Raw genomic sequence first — 22,831 nt, forward strand, 5'->3', positions numbered from 1 at the left:
TCCCTCCTACCTCCTCCTACCTCCTCCACCTGTCCCTGGGCTCCAACACCGCCAGTTGCCGTCCAGAAGTGCTGTACGCACAGTCAACAGTCCCTCCTCTGTTATTGGGGTTCAGTAACGTCAGCTGTTCCCCTGCTGTGTGTGTGGCAATCCCTCCAACCTCCTCCAACCTCATCCAAACTCCTCCTCCTCCACCTGTCCCTGGGCTCCAACACCGCTAGTTGCCGTCCAGAAGTGCTGTACGCACAGAGCCAAACACCTCGCCAATGTGTTAGTGGGGTTCAGCACCGCCAGCTGTTCCCCTGCTGTGTATACGGCAACGTGTACTGCGACCGCCACGCAGACACAACAAGTTAAATGTAAGGGAACCTGACCCCCCCCCCCCCCAGGCGTTTGTTACTGAAGGAGCCACCTTGTGCAGCAGTAATAATGCAAAGGGAAAAAGTGCCTCTTTTCGTGATGCTCCTTGCACATGCTGAACCTAACACTTATGAAATGTGTCCCCACACAGCGTTAAACCGTCCGGTAGGTGGAACTTTCCTTTGTCGTGTGACGCAGCACAGCCATCATTTTTACCCCCTTGGCGCCGTGCGCCCACTCCTCAGCGTTGTTTGAATCTGTCCCGGAGCCTGCGCTGTTAGGTTAGCCCTTGGCCATGCACACATGTTGCGCTGCCCGTCTTCTGACCTCATTTGGTGTCAGGCTGGCTGCGCCTGTGCGGGTGCGCTGGTCGAGATCCCGCCTCGCAGTGTCGTCTAATGTAATCCCACCGCGGGCCTGTGATCCGTGCCCGTGCGCAGTGCATATCCTCTCCTCTCACTCCCCTCCCTACGGCTTCTTCAGACTGTGCGATGTCAGCTGGTCCCTAATAGCATGCCACGGCCGTGACAACGCACAGTCTGAAAAAGCCGTAGGGAGGGGAGTGAGAGGACAGGATATGCACTGCGCACGGGCACGGATCACAGGCCCGCGGTGGGATTACATTAGACGACACTGCGAGGCGGGATCTCGGCCAGCGCACCCGCACAGGCGCAGCCAGCCTGACACCAAATGAGGTCAGAAGACGGGCAGCGCAACATGTGTGCATGGCCAAGGGCTAACCTAACAGCGCAGGCTCCGGGACAGATTCAAACAACGCTGAGGAGTGGGCGCACGGCGCCAAGGGGGTAAAAATGATGGCTGTGCTGCGTCACACGACAAAGGAAAGTTCCACCTACCGGACGGTTTAACGCTGTGAGGAGACACATTTCATAAATGTTTGGTTCCGCATGTACAAGGACCATAATTAAAAGAGCTAAGTTTACCTTTTCCAGCATTAGTGCTGTACACAATGGCTCTTTCAGCTACAAACGCCTGGGGGGGGGGGTGTTAAAGGTTTCCTTTCAACTTGCTCGAGTGCAGGCTTCGGCCTACACTCCGCTCCCCCTGCTCCTCCTGCTGACCCTGGGCTCTAACACCGCCAGTTTTTGCCCAGATGTGCTAGCTGCACAGAGAAAAACACCAGCCAATGTGTCAGTGGGGTTCAGCACCGCCAGCTGTTCCCCTGCTGTGTAGCCGGCAACGTGTCCTGCGACCGCCACGCAGACACAAGAACTGAAATTGAAGGGAACCTGTCCCCCCTCCCCCAGGCGTTTTTACGTTATCCAGCCACCTTGTACAGCGGTAATGCTGCATGTGTGCAAGGTGGCTCATAAACGTATTCTCCTCGCACATGTGGAACTGAAAACACGTCTGAAATGTGTCCTCTGTGTGACCATTTAACCGTCCCGGGGGTGTGACTTTCCTTTGTAATGACACGCTGCAACCCCCTTGGTAGCGCTGCCCGTCTTCTGGCATCATTGTTTGGCTGGCTGCGCCTCTGCGGCCGCCCTGACCCACACAACGCCCCTCGGTGTCTTATTTATTGGGACTGCGAGGGTGTGATTGATGGGCAGGATCAGTGCATCAGTTCGCCTGTCCCTCCTCTCCTTCCGCCTTCTTCGGACTGTGCGGCTTCATGGCCGTGGCATGCGATAAGGGATCAGATGACGCCGCACAGTCTGAAGCGGGTGTAAGGACCCGCGTGTGAGAGGCGAACATATGTGCTGCGCCAGGCCCTGAATCCCAGCCCCGCAGTGTTTTAACAATGTTAAGACACTGCGGGGCTGGGATTCATGGTCATCGCGAACCGCAACGGCCGACATTAAATGATGTCAGAAGATGGGCAGCGCTAACGGCGCTAGGCCAGGGGATAACACGACAGCGCAGACTCCTGTACAGCAAATAACAACGCTCAGGAGGCTGCACCCAGCACCAAGGTGGGATTCTTGACATCTGTGCTGCGTCTCATTACAAAGGGAACTCTCGCCTCCATTACACAGTTTGACTGTATAAAGGGCTAAATGTTATACGTGTTCCATTCAGCGTGTGCAAGGAGAAAAATTACAAGAGCAACCTTTGACTTGCGCAGCACTACTGCTGCATAAGCTGTGGCTCTTCTACTTTGTAACCCCTGAGGGGGGGTTAAAGGTGACTTTTGAAATCGGTTCAATTAGGCTTCGGCCTACACTCTGCTCCACCTGCAGAGCCCGGGCTCCAACAACGCTAGTTGCTGTCCGGAAGTGCTGGCTGCACAGAGCCAAACACCTCGCCAATGTGTCAGTGGGGTCCAGCACCGCCAGCTGTTCCCCTGCTGTGTAGCCGGCAACGTGTCCTGCAAAAGCCACGCAGACACAACACACCCAAAGCTGCCGCCTGTGCAGGCTTCGGCCTACACTCCCCTCCCCCTGCTCCTCCTCCTCCTGCTCCTCCTCCTGCTGTCCCTGGGCTCTAACACACCGCCAGTTTTTGCCCAGATGTGCTAGCTGCACAGAGAAAAACACCAGCCAATGTGTCAGTGGGGTCCAGCACCGCCAGCTGTTCCCCTGCTGTGCAGCCGGCAACGTGTCCTGCAAAAGCCACGCAGACACAAGAACTGAAATTGAAGGGAACCTGTCCCCCCTCCCCCAGGCGTTTTTACGTTATCCAGCCACCTTGTACAGCGGTAATGCTGCATGTGTGCAAGGTGGCTCAGAAACGTATTCTCCTCGCACATGTGGAACTGAAAACACGTCTGAAATGTGTCCTCTGTGTGACCATTTAACCGTCCCGGGGGTGTGACTTTCCTTTGTAATGACACGCTGCAACCCCCTTGGTAGCGCTGCCCGTCTTCTGGCATCATTGTTTGGCTGGCTGCGCCTCTGCGGCCGCCCTGACCCACACAACGCCCCTCGGTGTCTTATTTATTGGGACTGCGAGGGTGTGATTGATGGGCAGGATCAGTGCATCAGTTCGCCTGTCCCTCCTCTCCTTCCGCCTTCTTCGGACTGTGCGGCTTCATGGCCGTGGCATGCGATAAGGGATCAGATGACGCCGCACAGTCTGAAGCGGGTGTAAGGACCCGCGTGTGAGAGGCGAACATATGTGCTGCGCCAGGCCCTGAATCCCAGCCCCGCAGTGTTTTAACAATGTTAAGACACTGCGGGGCTGGGATTCATGGTCATCGCGAACCGCAACGGCCGACATTAAATGATGTCAGAAGATGGGCAGCGCTAACGGCGCTAGGCCAGGGGATAACACGACAGCGCAGACTCCTGTACAGCAAATAACAACGCTCAGGAGGCTGCACCCAGCACCAAGGTGGGATTCTTGACATCTGTGCTGCGTCTCATTACAAAGGGAACTCTCGCCTCCATTACACAGTTTGACTGTATAAAGGGCTAAATGTTATACGTGTTCCATTCAGCGTGTGCAAGGAGAAAAATTACAAGAGCAACCTTTGACTTGCGCAGCACTACTGCTGCATAAGCTGTGGCTCTTCTACTTTGTAACCCCTGAGGGGGGGTTAAAGGTGACTTTTGAAATCGGTTCAATTAGGCTTCGGCCTACACTCTGCTCCACCTGCAGAGCCCGGGCTCCAACAACGCTAGTTGCTGTCCGGAAGTGCTGGCTGCACAGAGCCAAACACCTCGCCAATGTGTCAGTGGGGTCCAGCACCGCCAGCTGTTCCCCTGCTGTGTAGCCGGCAACGTGTCCTGCAAAAGCCACGCAGACACAACACACCCAAAGCTGCCGCCTGTGCAGGCTTCGGCCTACACTCCCCTCCCCCTGCTCCTCCTCCTCCTGCTCCTCCTCCTGCTGTCCCTGGGCTCTAACACACCGCCAGTTTTTGCCCAGATGTGCTAGCTGCACAGAGAAAAACACCAGCCAATGTGTCAGTGGGGTCCAGCACCGCCAGCTGTTCCCCTGCTGTGCAGCCGGCAACGTGTCCTGCAAAAGCCACGCAGACACAAGAACTGAAATTGAAGGGAACCTGTCCCCCCTCCCCCAGGCGTTTTTACGTTATCCAGCCACCTTGTACAGCGGTAATGCTGCATGTGTGCAAGGTGGCTCAGAAACGTATTCTCCTCGCACATGTGGAACTGAAAACACGTCTGAAATGTGTCCTCTGTGTGACCATTTAACCGTCCCGGGGGTGTGACTTTCCTTTGTAATGACACGCTGCAACCCCCTTGGTAGCGCTGCCCGTCTTCTGGCATCATTGTTTGGCTGGCTGCGCCTCTGCGGCCGCCCTGACCCACACAACGCCCCTCGGTGTCTTATTTATTGGGACTGCGAGGGTGTGATTGATGGGCAGGATCAGTGCATCAGTTCGCCTGTCCCTCCTCTCCTTCCGCCTTCTTCGGACTGTGCGGCTTCATGGCCGTGGCATGCGATAAGGGATCAGATGACGCCGCACAGTCTGAAGCGGGTGTAAGGACCCGCGTGTGAGAGGCGAACATATGTGCTGCGCCAGGCCCTGAATCCCAGCCCCGCAGTGTTTTAACAATGTTAAGACACTGCGGGGCTGGGATTCATGGTCATCGCGAACCGCAACGGCCGACATTAAATGATGTCAGAAGATGGGCAGCGCTAACGGCGCTAGGCCAGGGGATAACACGACAGCGCAGACTCCTGTACAGCAAATAACAACGCTCAGGAGGCTGCACCCAGCACCAAGGTGGGATTCTTGACATCTGTGCTGCGTCTCATTACAAAGGGAACTCTCGCCTCCATTACACAGTTTGACTGTATAAAGGGCTAAATGTTATACGTGTTCCATTCAGCGTGTGCAAGGAGAAAAATTACAAGAGCAACCTTTGACTTGCGCAGCACTACTGCTGCATAAGCTGTGGCTCTTCTACTTTGTAACCCCTGAGGGGGGGTTAAAGGTGACTTTTGAAATCGGTTCAATTAGGCTTCGGCCTACACTCTGCTCCACCTGCAGAGCCCGGGCTCCAACAACGCTAGTTGCTGTCCGGAAGTGCTGGCTGCACAGAGCCAAACACCTCGCCAATGTGTCAGTGGGGTCCAGCACCGCCAGCTGTTCCCCTGCTGTGTAGCCGGCAACGTGTCCTGCAAAAGCCACGCAGACACAACACACCCAAAGCTGCCGCCTGTGCAGGCTTCGGCCTACACTCCCCTCCCCCTGCTCCTCCTCCTCCTGCTCCTCCTCCTGCTGTCCCTGGGCTCTAACACACCGCCAGTTTTTGCCCAGATGTGCTAGCTGCACAGAGAAAAACACCAGCCAATGTGTCAGTGGGGTCCAGCACCGCCAGCTGTTCCCCTGCTGTGCAGCCGGCAACGTGTCCTGCAAAAGCCACGCAGACACAAGAACTGAAATTGAAGGGAACCTGTCCCCCCTCCCCCAGGCGTTTTTACGTTATCCAGCCACCTTGTACAGCGGTAATGCTGCATGTGTGCAAGGTGGCTCAGAAACGTATTCTCCTCGCACATGTGGAACTGAAAACACGTCTGAAATGTGTCCTCTGTGTGACCATTTAACCGTCCCGGGGGTGTGACTTTCCTTTGTAATGACACGCTGCAACCCCCTTGGTAGCGCTGCCCGTCTTCTGGCATCATTGTTTGGCTGGCTGCGCCTCTGCGGCCGCCCTGACCCACACAACGCCCCTCGGTGTCTTATTTATTGGGACTGCGAGGGTGTGATTGATGGGCAGGATCAGTGCATCAGTTCGCCTGTCCCTCCTCTCCTTCCGCCTTCTTCGGACTGTGCGGCTTCATGGCCGTGGCATGCGATAAGGGATCAGATGACGCCGCACAGTCTGAAGCGGGTGTAAGGACCCGCGTGTGAGAGGCGAACATATGTGCTGCGCCAGGCCCTGAATCCCAGCCCCGCAGTGTTTTAACAATGTTAAGACACTGCGGGGCTGGGATTCATGGTCATCGCGAACCGCAACGGCCGACATTAAATGATGTCAGAAGATGGGCAGCGCTAACGGCGCTAGGCCAGGGGATAACACGACAGCGCAGACTCCTGTACAGCAAATAACAACGCTCAGGAGGCTGCACCCAGCACCAAGGTGGGATTCTTGACATCTGTGCTGCGTCTCATTACAAAGGGAACTCTCGCCTCCATTACACAGTTTGACTGTATAAAGGGCTAAATGTTATACGTGTTCCATTCAGCGTGTGCAAGGAGAAAAATTACAAGAGCAACCTTTGACTTGCGCAGCACTACTGCTGCATAAGCTGTGGCTCTTCTACTTTGTAACCCCTGAGGGGGGGTTAAAGGTGACTTTTGAAATCGGTTCAATTAGGCTTCGGCCTACACTCTGCTCCACCTGCAGAGCCCGGGCTACAACAACGCTAGTTGCTGTCCGGAAGTGCTGGCTGCACAGAGCCAAACACCTCGCCAATGTGTCAGTGGGGTCCAGCACCGCCAGCTGTTCCCCTGCTGTGTAGCCGGCAACGTGTCCTGCAAAAGCCACGCAGACACAACACACCCAAAGCTGCCGCCTGTGCAGGCTTCGGCCTACACTCCCCTCCCCCTGCTCCTCCTCCTCCTGCTCCTCCTCCTGCTGTCCCTGGGCTCTAACACACCGCCAGTTTTTGCCCAGATGTGCTAGCTGCACAGAGAAAAACACCAGCCAATGTGTCAGTGGGGTCCAGCACCGCCAGCTGTTCCCCTGCTGTGCAGCCGGCAACGTGTCCTGCAAAAGCCACGCAGACACAAGAACTGAAATTGAAGGGAACCTGTCCCCCCTCCCCCAGGCGTTTTTACGTTATCCAGCCACCTTGTACAGCGGTAATGCTGCATGTGTGCAAGGTGGCTCAGAAACGTATTCTCCTCGCACATGTGGAACTGAAAACACGTCTGAAATGTGTCCTCTGTGTGACCATTTAACCGTCCCGGGGGTGTGACTTTCCTTTGTAATGACACGCTGCAACCCCCTTGGTAGCGCTGCCCGTCTTCTGGCATCATTGTTTGGCTGGCTGCGCCTCTGCGGCCGCCCTGACCCACACAACGCCCCTCGGTGTCTTATTTATTGGGACTGCGAGGGTGTGATTGATGGGCAGGATCAGTGCATCAGTTCGCCTGTCCCTCCTCTCCTTCCGCCTTCTTCGGACTGTGCGGCTTCATGGCCGTGGCATGCGATAAGGGATCAGATGACGCCGCACAGTCTGAAGCGGGTGTAAGGACCCGCGTGTGAGAGGCGAACATATGTGCTGCGCCAGGCCCTGAATCCCAGCCCCGCAGTGTTTTAACAATGTTAAGACACTGCGGGGCTGGGATTCATGGTCATCGCGAACCGCAACGGCCGACATTAAATGATGTCAGAAGATGGGCAGCGCTAACGGCGCTAGGCCAGGGGATAACACGACAGCGCAGACTCCTGTACAGCAAATAACAACGCTCAGGAGGCTGCACCCAGCACCAAGGTGGGATTCTTGACATCTGTGCTGCGTCTCATTACAAAGGGAACTCTCGCCTCCATTACACAGTTTGACTGTATAAAGGGCTAAATGTTATACGTGTTCCATTCAGCGTGTGCAAGGAGAAAAATTACAAGAGCAACCTTTGACTTGCGCAGCACTACTGCTGCATAAGCTGTGGCTCTTCTACTTTGTAACCCCTGAGGGGGGGTTAAAGGTGACTTTTGAAATCGGTTCAATTAGGCTTCGGCCTACACTCTGCTCCACCTGCAGAGCCCGGGCTACAACAACGCTAGTTGCTGTCCGGAAGTGCTGGCTGCACAGAGCCAAACACCTCGCCAATGTGTCAGTGGGGTCCAGCACCGCCAGCTGTTCCCCTGCTGTGTAGCCGGCAACGTGTCCTGCAAAAGCCACGCAGACACAACACACCCAAAGCTGCCGCCTGTGCAGGCTTCGGCCTACACTCCCCTCCCCCTGCTCCTCCTCCTCCTGCTCCTCCTCCTGCTGTCCCTGGGCTCTAACACACCGCCAGTTTTTGCCCAGATGTGCTAGCTGCACAGAGAAAAACACCAGCCAATGTGTCAGTGGGGTCCAGCACCGCCAGCTGTTCCCCTGCTGTGCAGCCGGCAACGTGTCCTGCAAAAGCCACGCAGACACAAGAACTGAAATTGAAGGGAACCTGTCCCCCCTCCCCCAGGCGTTTTTACGTTATCCAGCCACCTTGTACAGCGGTAATGCTGCATGTGTGCAAGGTGGCTCAGAAACGTATTCTCCTCGCACATGTGGAACTGAAAACACGTCTGAAATGTGTCCTCTGTGTGACCATTTAACCGTCCCGGGGGTGTGACTTTCCTTTGTAATGACACGCTGCAACCCCCTTGGTAGCGCTGCCCGTCTTCTGGCATCATTGTTTGGCTGGCTGCGCCTCTGCGGCCGCCCTGACCCACACAACGCCCCTCGGTGTCTTATTTATTGGGACTGCGAGGGTGTGATTGATGGGCAGGATCAGTGCATCAGTTCGCCTGTCCCTCCTCTCCTTCCGCCTTCTTCGGACTGTGCGGCTTCATGGCCGTGGCATGCGATAAGGGATCAGATGACGCCGCACAGTCTGAAGCGGGTGTAAGGACCCGCGTGTGAGAGGCGAACATATGTGCTGCGCCAGGCCCTGAATCCCAGCCCCGCAGTGTTTTAACAATGTTAAGACACTGCGGGGCTGGGATTCATGGTCATCGCGAACCGCAACGGCCGACATTAAATGATGTCAGAAGATGGGCAGCGCTAACGGCGCTAGGCCAGGGGATAACACGACAGCGCAGACTCCTGTACAGCAAATAACAACGCTCAGGAGGCTGCACCCAGCACCAAGGTGGGATTCTTGACATCTGTGCTGCGTCTCATTACAAAGGGAACTCTCGCCTCCATTACACAGTTTGACTGTATAAAGGGCTAAATGTTATACGTGTTCCATTCAGCGTGTGCAAGGAGAAAAATTACAAGAGCAACCTTTGACTTGCGCAGCACTACTGCTGCATAAGCTGTGGCTCTTCTACTTTGTAACCCCTGAGGGGGGGTTAAAGGTGACTTTTGAAATCGGTTCAATTAGGCTTCGGCCTACACTCTGCTCCACCTGCAGAGCCCGGGCTACAACAACGCTAGTTGCTGTCCGGAAGTGCTGGCTGCACAGAGCCAAACACCTCGCCAATGTGTCAGTGGGGTCCAGCACCGCCAGCTGTTCCCCTGCTGTGTAGCCGGCAACGTGTCCTGCAAAAGCCACGCAGACACAACACACCCAAAGCTGCCGCCTGTGCAGGCTTCGGCCTACACTCCCCTCCCCCTGCTCCTCCTCCTCCTGCTCCTCCTCCTGCTGTCCCTGGGCTCTAACACACCGCCAGTTTTTGCCCAGATGTGCTAGCTGCACAGAGAAAAACACCAGCCAATGTGTCAGTGGGGTCCAGCACCGCCAGCTGTTCCCCTGCTGTGCAGCCGGCAACGTGTCCTGCAAAAGCCACGCAGACACAAGAACTGAAATTGAAGGGAACCTGTCCCCCCTCCCCCAGGCGTTTTTACGTTATCCAGCCACCTTGTACAGCGGTAATGCTGCATGTGTGCAAGGTGGCTCAGAAACGTATTCTCCTCGCACATGTGGAACTGAAAACACGTCTGAAATGTGTCCTCTGTGTGACCATTTAACCGTCCCGGGGGTGTGACTTTCCTTTGTAATGACACGCTGCAACCCCCTTGGTAGCGCTGCCCGTCTTCTGGCATCATTGTTTGGCTGGCTGCGCCTCTGCGGCCGCCCTGACCCACACAACGCCCCTCGGTGTCTTATTTATTGGGACTGCGAGGGTGTGATTGATGGGCAGGATCAGTGCATCAGTTCGCCTGTCCCTCCTCTCCTTCCGCCTTCTTCGGACTGTGCGGCTTCATGGCCGTGGCATGCGATAAGGGATCAGATGACGCCGCACAGTCTGAAGCGGGTGTAAGGACCCGCGTGTGAGAGGCGAACATATGTGCTGCGCCAGGCCCTGAATCCCAGCCCCGCAGTGTTTTAACAATGTTAAGACACTGCGGGGCTGGGATTCATGGTCATCGCGAACCGCAACGGCCGACATTAAATGATGTCAGAAGATGGGCAGCGCTAACGGCGCTAGGCCAGGGGATAACACGACAGCGCAGACTCCTGTACAGCAAATAACAACGCTCAGGAGGCTGCACCCAGCACCAAGGTGGGATTCTTGACATCTGTGCTGCGTCTCATTACAAAGGGAACTCTCGCCTCCATTACACAGTTTGACTGTATAAAGGGCTAAATGTTATACGTGTTCCATTCAGCGTGTGCAAGGAGAAAAATTACAAGAGCAACCTTTGACTTGCGCAGCACTACTGCTGCATAAGCTGTGGCTCTTCTACTTTCTAACCCCTGAGGGGGGGTTAAAGGTTACCTTTGAAATTGGTTCAAGTAGGCTTCGGCCTACACTCTGCTCCCCCTGCAGAGCCCGGGCTACAACACCGCTCGTTGCTGTCCGGAAGTGCTGGCTGCACAGAGCCAAACACCTCGCCAATGTGTCAGTGGGGTCCAGCACCGCCAGCTGTTCCCCTGCTGTGTAGCCGGCAACGTGTCCTGCGACCGCCACGCAGACACAACACACCCAAAGCTGCCGCCAGTGCAGGCTTCGGCCTACACTCCCCTCCCCCTGCTCCTGCTCCTCCTCCTTCTCCTGCTGTCCCTGGGCTCTAACACACCGCCAGTTGGGGCCCAGATGTGCTAGCTGCACAGAGAAAAACACCAGCCAATGTGTCAGTGGGGTTCAGCACCGCCAGCTGTTCCCCTGCTGTGCAGCCGGCATCGTGTCCTGCAAAAGCCACGCAGACACTTGCTCTTGTACCTTCTGCTCCCCATCCTGGTTCCAGTACCGTCAGCTGGTTCCGGGCAGAGCCTTTGGCTTAGGTGCCTCCCTTTGGTATCCGAGTTCCACCAACGTCAGGTGGTCCTTGGTAGTGCTTTCAGGCACGGGTACCTCCTGCTTAGTAACCGGGTTCCAGTAACGTCAGCTGGTCCTCGGTAGTTCCATTGGCTCTTGGACCTTCGGCTACCCATCCGGGTTCCAGCACCGTCAGCTGGTTCTCGGCAGTGTCTTTTGCTCTTGTACCTTCTGCTCCCCATCCTGGTTCCAGTACCGTCAGCTGGTTCCGGGCAGAGCCTTTGGCTTAGGTGCCTCCCTCTGGGTATCTGAGTTCCACCAACGTCAGGTGGTCCTTGGTAGTGCTTTCAGCACGGGTACCTCCTGCTTAGTAACCGGGTTCCAGTAACGTCAGCTGGTCCTCGGTCGTTCCATTGGCTCTTGGACCTTCGGGTAGCCATCTGAGCTCCAGTTCCATCAGCTGGTTCTCGGCATTCTCTCAGCCTTCTTGTACCTTCTGCTGCATTTCCAAGTTCAAGAGACTAAACACGATGACCCGGAAGACCACCCCTAAGATGACGACGACACCAGAGACGACAACCACCGTGATGACGACGACCCTGGAGACGATGACCCTGAAGACCACCCCGATGACGACGACCCCGGAGACGACCCCGATGACGACGACCCCGGAGACGACGACCCTGGAGACGACGACGACCTGGAAGACCGAGAAGCAGAAGAACAAGAGGCTGCAGAACAAAGAGCAGAAGGACATTAAGCATAACACAAAATATCAGAGCAAAAAATATTATGTAAATTATAAGCAGAAGAAGACTAAGCAGTGTATGGGGGTGAGTCCGTTCCTCCTCGTGGTGCCCCTGGATAAAGCCTGATGCTGCAGGCCAAACTGAACGCGGACAAATGTAACTGTTTTGTGACAGGCAGAACGGAAGGTGTAATCTTCAAACTTTTATAGATAACAACTACGGGAATGCCTGTCACAAATAAGAATATGATGAAGAAGTAGAATATGATGAAGATAATAGTAAAATAAAAAGAATATGAACAATGTAACCCAAAAAATAATAGGTAGAAGATGAAGAAGAAGATGAAGAAGGTGAAGAAGTTGATGTCAAAGAAGCTGATGATGAGGATAATGAAGAAGAAAGCGTGGGAGAAGTAAAAAAGAAGGTGAAGGGCGTGGAAGTAGTGAAACATCAATATCTGACATAAAAAAAAAAAATAACATAGTCAAATTCTTTCTAACGCCGAACGTCATAAAAAAAAAAAAAAAATCCTGCTATTCTATTAGATTGGGCTAAACCTCTGTGCCTTTAATGTCTCCGCCACGTCCCCCAATACATCCTACATTATTCTTAGTTGTTTTCCTTCATGTAGAATGAACCTACAAGTGTATAAAGGGTTTATTTTAATTCCGATATTTTCGTCCCATTGACTTGCATTGGGATCGGGTATCGGTATCGGATTGGATTCCGATACTGTGACGGTATCGGCCGATACTTTCCGATTCCGATACTTTCCGATATCGGAAAGTATCGCTCAACACTAATCATGTGATCAAAATACAACTTGCCTAATAATTCTGCACACAGTGTATGCAGCATCAATAGTAAAAGATAGAATGTTAAAAATAATAAAAAATATGGTTATTCTCACCTTCCGACGACCCCCGATCTCCTCAGCGGCGCTCCCGGTACGTTCCGTTCCCAGGGATGCTTTGCACGAAGGACCTTTGTGACGTCACGGTCGCGTTACCGCGACGTCATCTCAGGTGATTTGCGCAATGCATCCCTGCGTTTCCGCAGTGGGAAAATCTGCAGCATGGGCACAACTGCAGAATCCCATAGGATTGCATGGGAATGTGTGTTTTTAAGCGTTTTTTAAGCGTTTCTGCTGCGGTGGAAACGCATAAAAAACGCAATGTGTGCACTTAGCCTAACACTCAATACTTGGTTCTAGTCAATAGCTGCATCTGAGAATACAATATGGTGAGACTGTACTGTTTTTAACAGAAAATGGTCTCCCTTTTCTAAGGGTTGTAAGTGTCACTGAGATGTCTTTTTGTGCTTTGCTTGATTTTTTTATCCTGATGTGATTTATTTACTTTTCAGACATACAAGAGTTTTATGAAGTGACCTTACTGGACAATCCAAGATGTACTGACAACTCCAAGGCACCTGAGCCAGTACTGCCTGTGAATACTTGGGACTTTTCTAGCCTTCCCAGCACAGCTGTAACATCAGAAACATTACCCAGCAGTCAGAGTACCGAGGTAATTTTTTCTATTTTCTATGCAGATGTTTAATAAGTTTCAGTAATATTTTTCATAGGAAGTTTTCCAACTTGATCATGTTTTTTAATTGGGGACACTTTTGTTTTTACTTCTACACACATGCAAGTATTTTTACTTAACAGAAATAGTGTGTGTGTGTGTGTGTGTATACAATGTATTTTTTTTTAAGAATTTGCTTCATTTAACCCCTTCCCGACCTTTGACGCTGCGTCATGAAAGTCGGTGCCAATCCGACCTGTGACGCAGCGTATGCGTCATGGAATGATCGATCGCGTCCCTGCAGATCGGGTGAAAGGGTTAACTCCTATTTCACCCGATCTGCAGGGACAGGGGGAGTTGTACTTCAGCCCAGGGGGGGTGGCTTTGCCCCCACGTGGCTACGATCGCTCTGATTGGCTGTTGAAAGTGCAACAGCCAATCAGAGCAATTTGCAATATTTCACCTATGAAAATGGTGAAATATTGCAATCCAGCCATGGCCGATGCTGCAATAGCATCTGCCATGGCTGGAAATCATGTTCTGCCCCCCCCCCCACCGCCCCCGATCTCCTCCCCAGTCCTCCGTTCTGTCCGGTACCCCCCTCTGTCCCCCTGTCCGATCCCCCGTGCTCCTGTCCGCTCCCCCCGTCCCCTGATCCACCACCCCCTCATACTTACCGAGCCTCCCAAAGTCGGTCCGTCTTCTCCCTGGGCGCCGCCATCTTCCAAAATGGCGGGCGCATGCGCAGTGCGCCCGCCGAATCGGCCGGCAGATTCATTACAAAGTACATTTTGATCGCTGTGGTAGGTTCTATCACAGCGATCAAAATAAAATAATAATAAATAAACCCCCCTCTTTATCACCCCCATAGGTAGGGACAATAATAAAATAAAGAAAACATTTTTTCTTTTTCCACTAGGGTTAGTGTTAGAACTAGGGTTAGAACTAGGGGTAGGGTTAGGGGTAGGGTTAGGGTTATGGCATGTGCACACAGTGCGGATTGGCCGCGGATCCGCAGCGGATTGGCCGCGGATCCGCAGCGGATTGGCCGCTGCGAATTCGTAGCAGTTTTCCATCAGGTTTACAGTACCATGTACACCTATGGAAAACCAAATCCGCTGTGCCCATGGTGCGGAAAATTCTGTGCAGAAATGCTGCGTTGTATTTTCCGCAGCATGTCAATTCTTTGTGAGGATTCCGCAGCGTTTTACACCTGTTCCTCAATAGGAATCCGCAGGTGAAATCCGCACAAAAAAACACTGGAAATCTGCTGTAAATCCGCAGGTAAAACGCAGTGCCTTTTACCTGCAGATTTTTCAAAAATCGTGCGGAAAAATCTCTCACGAATCCGCAACGTGGGCACATAGCCTTAGGGTTAGGGTTGGAATTAGGGCTAGGGTTGGAAATAGGGTTAAGATTAGGCTTGTGGTTAGGGTTACGGATAGGGTTAGGGGTGTGTTGGGGTTACAGTTGTGGTTAGGGTTGGGATTAGGGTTAGGGTTGGGATTAGGGTTAGGATTAGGGTTGGAATTAGGGTTACGGGTGTGTTGCGGTTAGGGTTGTGGTTGGGGGTGTGTTGGGGTTAGGGTTGTGATTAGGGTTATGGCTACAGTTGGGATTAGGATTAGGGGTGTGTTGGGGTTAGTGTTGAAGTTAGAATTGAGGGGTTTCCACTGTTTAGGCACATCAGGGGTCTCCAAACGCAACATGGCGCCACCATTGATTCCAGCCAATCTTGCGTTCAAAAAGTCAAATGGTGCTCCCTCCCTTCCAAGCCCCGACGTGCGCCCAAACAGTGGTTTACCCCCACATTTGGGGCACCAGCGTACTCAGGACAAACTGGGCAACAACTGTTGGGGTCCAATTTCTCCTGTTACCCTTGCAAAAATAAAAAATTACTTGCTAAAACATAATTTTTGAGGAAAGAACAATTATTTTTTATTTTCACGGCTCTGCGTTATAAACTTCTGTGAAGCACCTGGGGGTTATAAGTGCTCACTATGCATCTACATAAGTTCCTTGGGGGGTCTAGTTTCCAAAATGGGGTCACTTGTAGGGGAGCTCCAATGTTTAGGCACACAGGGGCTCTCCAAACGCGACATGGTGTCCGCTAACGATTGGAGCTAATTTTCCATTCAAAAAGTCAAATGGCGCTCCTTCCCTTCCGAGCCCTGCCGTGCGCCCAAACAGTGGTTTACCCCCACATATGAGGTATCAGCGTACTCAGGAGAAATTGCCCAACAAAATTTAGGATCCATTTTATCCTGTTGCCCATGTAAAAAAGGAAAAAATTGAGGCTAAAATAATTTTTTTGTGAAAAAAAAAAAAGTACTTTTTCATTTTTACGGATCAATTTGTGAAGCACCTGGGGGTTTAAAGTGCTCACTATGCTTCTAGATAAGTTCCTTGGGGGGTCTAGTTTCCAAAATGGGGTCACTTGTGGGGGAGCTCCAATGTTTAGGCACACGGGGGCTCTCCAAACGCGACATGGTGTCCGCTAAAGATTGGAGCCAATTTTTCATTCAAAAAGTCAAATGGCGCTCCTTCCCTTCCGAGCCCTGCCGTGCGCCCAAACAGTGGTTTACCCCCACATATGAGGTATCAGTGTACTCAGGACAAATTGGACAACAACGTTCGTGGTCCAGTTTCTCCTTTTACCCTTGGGAAAATAAAAAATTTGTTGCTAAAAGATCATTTTTGTGACTAAAAAGTTAAATGTTCATTTTTTACTTCCATGTTGCTTCTGCTGCTGTGAAACACCTGAAGGGTTAATAAACTTCTTGTATGTGGTTTTGAGCACCTTGAGGGGTGCAGTTTTTAGAATGGTGTCACTTTTGGGTATTTTCAGCCATATAGAACCCTCAAAATGACTTCAAATGTGAGGTGGTCCCTAAAAAAAATGGTTTTGTAAATTTTGTTGTAAAAATGAGAAATCACTGGTCAAATTTTAACCCTTATAACTTCCTAGCAAAAAAAAAAAATTGTTTCCAAAATTGTGCTGATGTAAAGTAGACATGTGGGAAACGTTATTTATTAACTATTTTGTGTCACATAACTCTCTGGTTTAACAGAATAAAAATTTAAAATGTGAAAATTGCGAAATTTTCTAAATTTTCGCCAAATTTCCGTTTTTTTCACAAATAAAGTCAGAAATTATCGACCTAAATTTACCACTAACATGAAGCCCAATATGTCACGAAAAAACAATCTCAGAATCGCTAGGATCCGTTGAAGCGTTCCTGAGTTATTACCTCATAAAGGGACACTGGTCAGAATTGCAAAAAACCGCAAGGTCATTAAGGCCAAAATAGGCTGGGTCATGAAGGGGTTAAACAACCCACTCCTAAGAAAAAATCATTTTTTATTTATCCCTGTTTATTAGAACATTGTTTGTGAAAAATAGTGTTCATATTGAGGTATTTTCCGACGTATAAGATGACTTTTTAACCGCTGAAAATCTTCTCAAAAGTCGGGGGTTGTCTTACATGCCGGGTGGGGGAGCTGTCCCGATGACTAGGTGAAGGGGCGCCTCTCCGGGAAGGTGTAAGTGAAGCAAGCTGCACGCGTCCAGGATGCCTGGGGTATGGGAAAAAAAGAGCGAGAGCGGTGCTGTGCCCAGAAAAACACCTCTTTCACCTGTCTGACCTGCCATTGTATCCTATTACCTCCCTATCTGCCTCTTAGATAGGGTTAGAGTTGGGCTAAAGTTAGGCTTGGGCTAAAGTTAGGCTTGGGCTTAGTGGTGTGTTGGGGTTAGGGTTGAAGTTAGAATTGTTTAGGTACATCAGGGGGACTGCATGGCACCACCGTTGATAACAGCCAATTTTGTGTTTAAAAAAAAAAAAAAAAAAAGTCAAACGGCGCTCCCTCCCTTCTGAGCCCTGCCATGCACCCAAACAGTGGCTTTTCCCCACATATGGAGTATTGACGTACTCAAGAGAAACTGCACAACAAATTTTGTGGTCCATTTTCTCCTCTTGTGAAAAAAAAAAAAAAAAAAAAATAAATAAAATTGGTTCCAAAGTAAATTTTTTTGTGGAAAAAGTAAAATGTTAATTTTTTTCTTCCACATTGCTTTAATTCTCGTGAAGCACCTGAAGGGTTAATAAACTTCTCGAATGTGGTTTTGTTCACCTTGAGGGGTGCAGTTTTTAGAATGGTGTCACTTTTGGGTATTTTCTGTTATATTGACCCCCAAACTCGCTTCAAATGTGAGGTGGTCACTAACAAAAAAAAATGGTTTTGTAAACTTTGTTGGAAAAAATGAGAAATCACTGGTCAACTTTTAACCATTATAACGTCCTAACAAAAAAAAAAATTGTTTCCAAAATTGTGCTGATGTAAAGTTGTCATGTGGGAAATGTTATCAACTATTTTGTGTGACACCACTCTGATTTAAGGGTACAAAAACTAGAAGTTTGAAAATTGAAAAATGGAATTTTTTTTGCCAAATTTCCGTTTTTTTTTCATAAATAAACGCAAGTTTATATCAAAGAAATTTTACCATTAACATGAAGTACAATATGTCATGAAAAAACAGTCTCATAATCAGTGGGATCCGTTGAAGCGTTCCAGAGCTATAACCTCCTAAAGTGACAGTGGTCAGAATTGTAAAAATTGGCTTGGTCATTAACCCCTTCCCGACCTTTGATGCATACGCTGCGTCATGAAAGTCGGTGCCTTCCCGACCTGTGACGCAGCGTATGCGTCATGGAGGGATCGCGCTCCTGCAGATCGGGTGAAAGGGTTAACTCCAATTTCACTTGATCTCCAGGAACAGGGGGAGTGGTGCTTCAGCCCAGGGGGGGTGGCTTCACCCCCCCGTAGCTACGATCGCTCTGATTGGCAGTTTCACTTTCAACAGCCAATCAGAGCGATTTGTAATATTTCACCCAAAAAAACGGTGAAATATTACAATCCAGCCATGGCCGATGCTGCAATATCATCGGCCATGGCTGGAAAACCTAATCTGCCCCCACCCCACCCCACCGATCGCCCCCCCAGTGCTCCGGTGCGCGGTCCGCCCCCCTAATTCGTTCTGTCCGCTCCTCCGTCCTCCTGTCCGCTGCCCCCGTGCTCCGGTGCCCCCTCCCTGTGCTCCGGTCCCCCCCCCCTGTGCTCCGGTCCCCCCCCCGTGATCCGATCACCCCCCCTTCATACTTACCGGGCCTCCCGATGTCCGTCCGGCTTCTCCATGGGCGCCGCCATCTTCCAATATGGCGGGCGCATGCGCACTGCGCCCGCAGAGTCTGCCGGCTGGCAGATTCATTTCAGAAGTATTTTGATCACTGCGATATAGCCTATCGCAGTGATCAAAATGAAAAAAAAGTAAATGACCCCCCTTTATCACCCCCATAGGGACAATAATAAAAATAAATAAAATATATATATTTTTTTTCTGCTAGGGTTAGGGTTAGAACTAGGGTTAGAATTAGGGTTAGAATTAGGGGTAGGGTTAGGGTTAGGGGTAGGGTTAGGGCATGTGCACACAGTGCGGATTTGGCTGCGAATCCGCAGCGGATCGGCCGCGGATCCGCAGCGGATCGGCCGCGGATCCGCAGCGGATCGGCCGCGGATCCGCAGCGGATCGGCCGCGGATCCGCAGCGGATTGGCCGCTGCGAATTCGTAGCAGTTTTCCATCAGGTTTACAGTACCATGTACACCTATGGAAAACCAAATCTGCTGTGCCCATGGTGCGGAAAATACCGTGCGGAAACGCTGTGTATTTTCCGCAGCATGTCAATTTTGTGCGGATTCCGCAGCGTTTTACACCTGTTCCTCAATAGGAATCCGCAGGTGAAATCCGCACAAAAAAACACTGGAAATCCGCTGTAAATCCGTAGGTAAAACGCAGTGCCTTTTACCTGCGGATTTTTCAAAAATGGTGCGGAAAAATCTCACACGAATCCGCAAAGTGGGCACATAGCCTTAGGGTTAGGGTTGGAATTAGAGTTAGGGTACCGTCTCACAGTGGCACTTTGATCGCTACGACGGTACGATCCGTGACGTTTCAGCGATATCCATACGATATCGCTGTGTCTGACACGCAGCAGCGATCAGGGACCCTGCTGAGAATCGTACGTCGTAGCAGATCGTTTGGAACTTTCTTTCGTCGCTGGATCTCCCGCTGTCATCGCTGGATCGTTGTGTGTGACAGCTATCCAGCGATGCGTTCACTTGTAACCAGGGTAAACATCGGGTTACTAAGCGCAGGGCCGCGCTTAGTAACTCGATGTTTACCGTGGTTACCAGCGTAAAAGTAAAAAAAAACAAAAAAAAAACGTACATACTCACATTTCGGTGTCCTTCAGGTCCCTTGCCGTCTGCTTCCCGCTCTGACTGTCTGCCGGCCGGCAAGTGAGAGCAGAGCGCAGCGGTGACGTCACCGCTGTGCTGTGCTCTCACTGTACGGCGGCGCTCAGTCAGAGCGGGAAGCAGACGGCAAGGGACCTGAAGGACACCAAAATGTGAGTATGTACGTTTTTTTTTTTAACTTTTACGCTGGTAACCACGGTAAACATCGGGTTACTAAGCGCGGCCCTGCGCTTAGTAACCCGATGTTTACCCTGGTTACCCGGGACCTTGGCATCGTTGGTCGCTGGAGAGCGGTCTGTGTGACAGCTCCCCAGCGACCACACAATGACTTTCCAACGATCACGGCCAGGTCGTATCGCTGGTCGTGATCGTTGGTAAATCGTTATGTGAGACGGTACCCTTAGGGTTGGAATTAGGGCTAGGGTTGGAAATAGGGTTAAGATTAGGCTTGTGGTTAGGGTTAAGGATAGGGTTAGGGTTGTGTTGGGGTTACAGTTGTGGGTAGGGTTGGGATTAGGGTTAGGATTAGGGTTGGATTTAGGGTTACGGGTGTGTTGGGGTTAGGGTTGTGGTTAGGGGTGTGTTGGGGTTAGGGTTGTGATTAGGGTTATGGCTACAGTTGGGATTAGGGTTAGGGGTGTGTTGGGGTTAGTGTTGAAGTTAGAATTGAGGGGTTTCCACTGTTTAGGCACATCAGGGGTCTCCAAACGCAACATGGCGCCACCAATGATTCCAGCCAATCTTGCGTTCAAAAAGTCAAATGGTGCGCCCTCCCTTCCAAGCCCCGACGTGCGCCCAAACAGTGGTTTACCCCCACATATGGGATACCAGTGTACTCAGGACAAACTGGGCAACAACTATTGGGGTCCAATTTCTCCTGTTACCCTTGCAAAAATAAAAAATTACTTGCTAAAACATAATTTTGAGGAAAGAACAATTATTTTTTATTTTCACGGCTCTGCGTTATAAACTTCTGTGAAGCACTTGGGGGTTCAAAGTGCTCACCACACATCTAGATAAGTTCCCTTGGGGGTCTAGTTTCCAAAGTGGGGTCAATTGTGGGGAGTTCCTACTGTTTAGGCACATCAGGGGCTCTGCAAACGCAACGTGACGCCCGCAGAGAATTCCATTAATGTCTGCATTTCAAAACGTCACTACTTCCCTTCCGCTCCCCGACGTGTGCCAAAACAGTGGTTTACCCCCACATATGGGGTATCAGCGTACTCAGGAGAAACTGCACAACGACTTTTGGGGTCCAATTTCTCCTGTTACCCTTGGGAAAATAAAAAATTGTGGGTTAAAAAATAATTTTTGAGGAAAGAAAAATAATTTTATATTTTCATGGCTCTGCGTTATAAACTTCTGTGAAGCACTTGAGGGTTCAAAGTGCTCACCACACATCTAGATAAGTTCCTTGGGAGGTCTAGTTTCCAAAATGGGGTCACTTGTGTGGGAGCTCCAATGTTTAGGCACACAGGGGCTCTCCAAACGCGACATGGTGTCCGCTAATGATTGGAGCTAATTTTCCATTCAAAAAGCCAAATGGCGTGCCTTCCCTTCCGAGCCCTGCCGTGCGCCCAAACAGTGGTTTACCCCCACATATGGGGTATCATCGTACTCAGGACAAACTGGACAACAACATTTGGGGTCCAATTTCTCCTATTATCCTTGGGAAAATAAAAAACTCCGGGCTAAAAATCATTTTTGAGGAAAGAAAAATATTTTTTTATTTTCATGGCTCTGCGTTATAAACTTCTGTGAAGCACCTGGGGGTTTTAAGTGCTCACTATACATCTAGATTAGTTCCTTGGGGGGGTCTAGTTTCCAAAATGGGGTCACTTGTAGGGGAGCTCTAATGTTTAGGCACACAGGGGCTCTCCGAACGCAACATGGTGTCCACTAACGATTGGAGCTAATTTTCCATTGAAAAAGTCAAATGGCGCGCCTTCCCTTCCAAGCCTTGCCGTGCACCCAAACAGTGGTTTACCCCCACATATGAGGTATCGGCGTACTCAAGAGAAATTGCCCAACAAATTTTAGGATCCATTTTATCCTGTTGCCCATGTGAAAATGAAAAAATTGAGGCTAAAAAATTTTTTTTGTGAAAAAAAAGTACTTTTTCATTTTTTACGGATCAATTTGTGAAGCACCTGAGAGTTTAAAGTGCTCACTATGCATCTAGATAAGTTCCTTGGGGCGTCTAGTTTCCAAAATGGGGTCACTTGTGGGGGAGCTCCAATGTTTAGGCACACGGGGGCTCTCCAAACGCGACATGGTGTCCGCTAAAGATTGGAGCCAATTTTTCATTGAAAAAGTCAAATGGCGCTCCTTCGCTTCCGAGCCTTGCCGTGCCCACAAACAGTGGTTTACCCCCACATATGAGGTATCAACGTACTCAGGACAAATTGGACAACAACTTTTGTGGTCCAGTTTCTCCTTTTACCCTTGGGAAAATAAAAAAAATTGTTGCTAAAAGATCATTTTTGTGACTAAAAAGTTAAATGTTCACTTTTTCCTTCCATGTTGCTTCTGCTGTTGTGAAACACCTGAAGGGTTAATAAACTTCTTGAATGTGGTTTTGAGCACCTTGAGGGGTGCAGTTTTTAGAATGGTGTCACTTTTGGGTATTTTCAGCCATATAGAACCCTCAAACTGACTTCAAATGTGAGGTGGTCCCTAAAAAAAATGGTTTTGTAAATTTTGTTGTAAAAATGAGAAATCACTGGTCAAATTTTAACCCTTATAACTTCCTAGCAAAAAAAAAATTTATTTCCAAAATTGTGCTGATGTAAAGTAGACATGTGGGAAATGTTATTTATTAACTATTTTGTGTCACATAACTCTCTGGTTTAACAGAATAAAAATTCAAAATGTGAAAATTGCGAAATTTTCCCCAAATTTCCGTTTTTTTCACAAATAAACTCAGAAATTATCGACCGAAATTTACCACTAACATGAAGCCCAATATGTCACGAAAAAACAATCTCAGAACCGCAAGGATCCGTTGAAGCGTTCCTGAGTTATTACCTCATAAAGGGACACTGGTCAGAATTGCAAAAAATGGCAAGGTCATTAAGGCCAAAATAG

The 22,831-nt window shown here is 50.4% G+C and overlaps 1 protein-coding gene across 16 annotated transcripts in view; it reads left to right on the forward strand.

The window, feature by feature from the left end:
* The window catches only part of DLG1 (discs large MAGUK scaffold protein 1), a 389,579-nt gene that overhangs the window by 62,109 nt on the left and 304,639 nt on the right, over nt 1–22,831 (forward strand). For all 16 annotated transcript variants that reach the window (XM_077290372.1, XM_077290374.1, XM_077290377.1 and 13 more), the window contains exon 3: nt 13,268–13,428. In XM_077290372.1, coding sequence (XP_077146487.1) covers nt 13,268–13,428 — 161 coding nt within the window. The remainder of the gene's footprint in view (nt 1–13,267; nt 13,429–22,831) is intronic.

This window comes from Ranitomeya variabilis, chromosome 2 (assembly GCF_051348905.1).
Source record: "Ranitomeya variabilis isolate aRanVar5 chromosome 2, aRanVar5.hap1, whole genome shotgun sequence".
Classification (NCBI taxonomy): domain Eukaryota; kingdom Metazoa; phylum Chordata; class Amphibia; order Anura; family Dendrobatidae; genus Ranitomeya; species Ranitomeya variabilis.